The 6,900-nt window shown below is 34.0% G+C and overlaps 1 protein-coding gene across 2 annotated transcripts in view; it reads right to left on the minus strand.

Moving 5' to 3' along the window:
• Positions 1 to 4,981, minus strand: part of LOC101490183 (protein ACTIVITY OF BC1 COMPLEX KINASE 8, chloroplastic) — a 14,977-nt gene extending 9,996 nt beyond the window's left edge. For both annotated transcript variants that reach the window (XM_004502803.4, XM_073368161.1), the window contains exons 1-4: positions 4,381 to 4,981; positions 4,162 to 4,297; positions 2,850 to 3,016; positions 169 to 289 (exon numbers count right to left, since the gene is read on the minus strand). In XM_004502803.4, coding sequence (XP_004502860.1) covers positions 169 to 289; positions 2,850 to 3,016; positions 4,162 to 4,297; positions 4,381 to 4,815 — 859 coding nt within the window. In that variant the 5' untranslated portion in view covers positions 4,816 to 4,981. The remainder of the gene's footprint in view (positions 1 to 168; positions 290 to 2,849; positions 3,017 to 4,161; positions 4,298 to 4,380) is intronic.
• Between the last annotated feature and the right edge of the window lie 1,919 nt (positions 4,982 to 6,900).

The following is a 6,900-nucleotide window of genomic DNA, read 5'->3' on the forward strand; positions in this document are numbered from 1 at the left end:
GCTCTTCCATGAAATTTAGTGCAATATCCTTTTAACTATGCTTCACTAAATACTGCAATTTGTAAGTATCTTTATCTTAATATAATACATATTATTCTATATTTTAATAAACACATAATTTTTTAACAATAGATATTAAAAAGATACGCAAAGTATAACGTTGATTACCAAGACTTGCAGCAGCTATTGGTTCATAGTCAAACTGATCAAAGACATCACGAACAGGAGCTCCAAGCTCTTCTTCAACAATAGCTATAGCAGTCTCAGAGGGAAATGGAGGAACTTGATCCTGAACCCAAAATAAAAGGTAACTTAAGCCCTACCAAAATGCAACTTTCACAGTTCTCTTTCAGTTTATCCTTTTTTTACATTTATATAAATGCCAATATTATCGTGTCACCAAGTTTTTGGATTCAAAGGGAAACATTTTCGCATTTAATACTTATTTTTAAGTATCACTTGCTACCCAAATAGACAAACAAGATGGACATTATAAACTCAATAATACAAGGATTACAAAAACCTTATAACAGGAAAGTTTGTTACTCGTGTAACTAACTACATAAAGTATGTGCTTAGATCGTAAAGAATTTGGCATGAAAATATAACACGATTTCTTAGAAAATATTGACAAAAATTGACAATTACTTATCAAAAAAATAAAAAAGTTTGAGATAAATAGCCTCAGGAATGATGGTGCTAGTTGTAGTTTATGACTGTAAGTCGCTCACACCTTCGCCAGAAGCAACTATAGGGGAGCTCCGATAGAAGCTTTTCCCTTTGTACAGATATTGTTATGAACTAATTATCTGGCTAAATGACTAGCAGAGTGCTAGATAAGCTAAAAATGTACCAGCTCCCCCATATCAATAAGATTATCACATGATTGGAAGTGATGAGGAGAGCCCGAGGATGGTCAAGGCCCAGATTATCAAAGACTTGTAGGAAAATCCATTTACCTATCTTACATCGGGTCAGGCATGGTTTAAGTAGTTTGTGCGGTGAGTAAAAATTCATGCATGATCCATGGGAGAGACACTTACAGTGAGTAAATAGAATTATTCAGTATTGGAATGTGACCTTATTTATACAGGCCTACACCGTACATCCTTTGGGACTTCAATTGGAAAATATGCAAACCAAGGGGTGGTTTTGAGACCTCGCGCACAAGTTGAGAATGATAGATATCCATTCACCAACTAGATGACGAGTGTTAGCAAAATTACTTCTTTTTTATTGTAATTATTGTACTTAGTGACAGATTGTGTAACTGATTTTGAATTCTGATTTTATTTCCTCAAATCTAATTAATTAGGATAGATTCTATATGATTTATCAATTCCTCTTTTTATCAACAATATCCATTTACTAGCTTGAGAGTTTGTAAGTAGCATTACTTTAGGATAGAACATTGCATTCTTTCCTCTTTTTTTCTTTTGCTGCTGCCATATCACCATAATAGTGTGTAATTATTAGGACAAGATTTATTTCCTTTTTTCCTCATTATCATTTATTAGGATTCATTTACCATAGGCTATATATTTGATCCTGTAATTTATAACATGTCAAGTCAATAATATTCAAATGATTCAGTCTTTCAAGTCATAGTATGGGAGTCGTCCATTGCAAAGCTACCAGGCATATCGATGGCCTCACCTATTGCCATTCCCAGATCTGTTGCTAGGTTGGGTGAGCCAGGCCTAAACTCAGACCAAACTATTCTTTTATTTGAGCAGTTCCTATGCACAAAAACCGGAAGATCTCAGCTGTCCTGGATAGACGAGTGCATAGAGATCTCCGTGGGATCTGCGAGGAAGTCTCAGTCGATCTTTTCTAGTATTCCTAATCAACCACAAAGATATTTTTGTTGATAAATAAGAGAGCTCCCCCTTTGAATATACTCTCAAAGGTTAAGTTACTACCTGCTTCGAGTGGAAGAGTTGTACTTCATGCCGCTTGAAGGTCATTTACATAGAAAATTAGAAACCCAGAGTGATAAGAACAAAAGCCCTACACACAGCCACAGGTCTACAACTATTGGCACTTCAAAAGGCTTAGATTTCTTCTAAGGGAGCTACAGCAAGCTACCTTTTCCAAGGTCATGTAATAGGGAAGTGTGAGCCTCAAAAGCCTTTACTACTTTGGTGAGTCGAGCATCCCTTATACCGTAAAAAGGTTTGGAATTCTTCCTGTATTTCTGCATTTCATTCTCTATTCGACCCGCCTCAAACCAAATGACAAAAAAGGATAGGACTATTGGCTCACAGTCAATATGAAAGGCTCAGTCAATAGCATAGCTCTATATTTCCTTGGTCTTCTTTTGGAGGAAAGGCCTCTCCCTACGATTCGTAATATTCTTTATTTCGCTAATAGCATCCACACGAAATGACTTTCGAAAGTTTTCATTTTGCAATTAGGTCTGCAGTCCTCGTATCTTCATTTATCTCACAATTGAATTCTTTTCTTTCAAAGCAGTCAAGATAGAAAGAACACTGATTATTCATTCCCTTTTTGCATAATGTCGTAGATTTAACCTACCCTAAGTCTTTACTAGATTGATAAAAACATGAGAGCTTTAAAATTTGAATACTTCATTGATAATCTATACTCTGTGAAGCAGAAAAGGAGATCATAATATGATGAAAAACAGCCAATGGAATGTTGAGAAAATATGTATGAAGTTACGTGATGTGCCTCATAAAGAAACAAACAGAAAACAAATCTACATGCAAGGCTTTTTTCTTTAAAGAGAGATATGACAGGGGATATAACAGAACTTCAGAAGCAAGTTCAAAATATATCAATGTAAGGAAATAAACTTATAAATCATGTTCAAGACTCTAATTTACCTGAAGTTCGGCCAACTGGTCAACATATTCTTGAGGTAGAATGTCCACCCTAGTGGAGAACTGCTGACCAATTTTAATGAATGTAGGACCTAATCTCAGAATGCTTTCCTTAAGCCACTTGGCGAGGGTCTTCCGCCTTAACGTCTTTTTTCCCTCGGTCATTCCTCCTGTAAGTGATATTTTCTAATCAAATAAAAACAGATGACGGCATCCTAGAAATTTATTGAAATTCAATAAAGAAACCTTTCATATTTTGACAGGTTTATTTGTTGTAGGTAACCATGATGATCATAAATATCATCAAAAAACATTGAAAAAAATCATTCAGAAAAAATGTTAAAAGTAAATTCTTAACAACGTAAAGAGGGGACCAGCACGAGGCTACTACCAGGTGGAGTCTAAGGAGGGTAAATATAAGCAACTTTACCTCCACAAGCGAAGACAGTTTTCAGGATTTGAGTCTGTGATCACCAAGTAGCAAGGAAGCAACCTTACTGTTGTGTCATGGCTCTCACTCAAAGTAAACTCATAACAACAATGAGATTAATTTGGTAAACCTAGGTCAGCACTTGGGGCTTGGGAATTGATAATATAGTGATACTCCACTCTGGCTAACATAATTAACTAGCCATGACATTCCCACTAATTTCCAGTTCAAGTTCAAGGCTTTGCATAGGAGGATATAAAGTAGTTCCAAAAGCATGTAGAACACACCAATCTTCAAGAATTTGAGGAAAAAAGCATATGTCTAAGTAAGCACACTATGGTCATAATGAATTAGCATTGACTGGGGTGAAGAAGGACAAGAACGCCACAGTATGACAAGAGATGTTATCTTCGATAAATCTACATGGAGAAAAAGAATACAGTAAATCACACGGACATCCCATATTTCCTCCTTGAGTGGTTATTTTAGTTTCCAAAACGTCCCAAGTCCCAACCATATTAGCATCCCTTACAGATTGGTTTATGCTCGCTCAAAAGCTCTCTCAACTAACATGATAATATTAGAAATTCAAGATTTCAAATAGTAAGGAATTAAGCTTAGCTGTATCTGCTTTTGAATTATTTAGTTTCTGGCCATATCTGATAGTACACTGGACTCCTTTAACTTCACTAGTCCTACTACAATATGATGTTGAGCCGGACTTTGGCATCGGAGTAACTTCACTAATATACGCGTGATTGAGTAAGGAAATTTGTTTACCGAAGAAACAGTGCTTATTCAATTAAAAAATTATAAAACGCCATAAACCACAAATGATTCTTCCAAATGCTAATGGATCGTGGAGATAATTATTAGACGACGAACCTTTGTAAGAGAACTTCTGATTGCTCAGCCAAACCTTAAAGATAAACGATACAACAAATCCCCAAATTTCTAAGGTTCTTTGAATTGTAGAGTAAGTCCTGAATCTACTCCAACGACCTCCAGGAGCAACTGCTACCTGCAAAAAAAAAAAATAATTCACACGTTCATACTTCATTCAAATTTGTACAACCTCGAAACGCAATCAAAACGACACCGTACCTCAACTTGTTCTTTCTCAGTCTGTTTAAACCACGCGTCTTCTTTTCCAATCTCCTCCAACCTTCTCTTCCTCCCATCCTCATTCACCTTGGAGGCTTCAACTTCCACAACTTCCGTAGCAGCTACACCGTTTCCATATCCATACTCCACCGATCTTCCTTTGACGACGTCGTTAGCATATCCTCCCGCAGCTCCATTGCCTTTGATGCCGCCGGCGCGGGACGCAACTCCGTTTCCGCTCCACTCCACGTTGTTCACTCGCTCGGCTAACGCGGATTCATCTTTCGAAGCATGGATTCGCGTGGTGCGAAGAGTAGCATTGGAGGTAGAAAGGATGGAAATGGAACGTGAAGGGGGAGAGAAACGGCGGTTGAGAGTTATTTGTGGAGAAAGAAAGTGAAGTTCGGGTAGGTGTAGAAGAGAAGACGTAGCCATCAATTGGAAGTTTCTAGAGAGAAATATATCAAGGAGGATCAGTGTAGAACCCTGATTTTCATGGCGTGGTGAGGGAAGACTCAATGTGACAGTGAAGAAGAGAAGTGGAAGAAAGACAAACAGAGTTGAGGAAATTAGAAAGGAGGGAAGGGGTGGAGATGAATGAGACACGCGGCATCAACGAAGTTTAGCCATAAAAAAATCCTTTTAATTTTAATTCAAAATTATCATTTGGATGTTGCTGACAACTGCATTTGTTAAAGAACCAAAAATATAAATATAAGTTTTGGCATAGGAAAAACTACTTTTGAGTTTTCAAATAATTAAAAATAAAAGTTTCAATGCATTTCAATTTGATGTTTTACATTTTTAATAAATGTTGTTATAACATTTATTAATATTTGTCTTATCAATTTTATTGAAAAAACATATTATATCACGCTACTATAAATTAGTATTACACATATAGTTAATGATATTGAATTGTTATTAGTGATGTAATATTATTTTACAATTGAGTTAATATTATTTTACATCAATTATGTAATTTTATTAAACTTATTATTTTTATTTAATATTTTCTTTTCTGAAACATTTTTGTCTTTTTGTTATTCTTATGATTAAAAATTGTATATTTTGTTATATAGTTTGTAAAATAAAACTTAAATAAATTTAAATCAAATAGTTATTTTTGTGTCTCCAATTTACGAGTGAGAAGTTAGATATTGTAGTAAAAAAATTAATTGTAATTATAATTATAATAATTGGTTCCAAACTAAGTAAGGAAAATTAAAATTGTTAGGAATAGCTCTAACTCCAATACATTCAGGGCATCTTTGTATTAACATATTTGAAATAATGGCTGTTGTTAGATCAATATTAAATGATTTAATCAAATTTAATATTTTCAAATATAATGAAATTTAAAAATGGATGAAGCAAGCCAACTTAGACGGTTGTGTTGAAATCCCACCCCTATTCGGTTAGGTCTGTCATTTTTTTTAATTCATAATATAAAAATAATTACAATAGCTATCTATCAACCATAATTCAAAAAATGGATAATAATTTTATTATACGCACTAGCATTAGCGATGCATCAACAACGCAAACAATAAAGATACATCCACTCACGTATCAATGATAACGATTCATGTCTATAGAGTCTCATATATACCATCTACATGTACTATCTTTTAAGTCTCATATATACCATCATGTACTATCTTTATGTCTCATATATACCATCTACATGTACTATCTTTTAAGTATATTGATTGTTTTAAGTTACAGTCCCTTAATTTATTATGTGTTTTATTTTAATAAAAAAAAATCTCTTTTTCATGCCACTTAGATATTGATGGTTCAAAGTTGTGATATTCTTGAGTTGATGTAAATGTTTGTTATTATAAATAGATATATTTTGCTAGTTAATTAAGCAATGATTGTTTATAGTAAATTGAAATATTTTAAGTTTATGTTGGGTTGTGTTAACATGTGCAGATAATAAGTTATTGGAGAAGTCTAGGGACATGTTATAAGTTTTACCACACATTAAATGCATTACTACAAAAGATTAAAGGAGTATATGAATTATGGGCCTAATTAAAGTAATTGTGGTCCTTGATTTTGAAGATATTTCACTAGTAACTAATGACACAATTATTACTTTTTGGAGAACGGGTAAAATGTATTTTTATTGAAAAAAGTAGAGAACTCTAAATAGGAGAAGGAATAATATACTACAAAGTTTGAAAATGAGGAGACAAATACTACTATACTGTCATACTTTTAGTGCCTCCATTGATCATAATCTTTTTCCCCTTGTCTTTCACTACATGACATCAGCATCACCCACCCACCAACTAAATTTTAGAGTCATTGACATTCGTTATTCAATATTTAGGGTTATGATGAGGTTGTACCGTTGCTTATGTATGCAAAGCAATATTTCAACATAATTGTGGCTTGCATTTCCTCTTTTGAAACTTTCATTTTTCATGGATTTTGTGATGTAATTAACTCGTGGTATTTTTGAAGTAGCAATGTCAATTTATAAGAATTAGAGGTTGAATTGTAAATCCC

Source organism: Cicer arietinum, chromosome 5, assembly GCF_000331145.2.
Source record: "Cicer arietinum cultivar CDC Frontier isolate Library 1 chromosome 5, Cicar.CDCFrontier_v2.0, whole genome shotgun sequence".
In the NCBI taxonomy this organism is placed as follows: Eukaryota; Viridiplantae; Streptophyta; class Magnoliopsida; order Fabales; family Fabaceae; genus Cicer; species Cicer arietinum.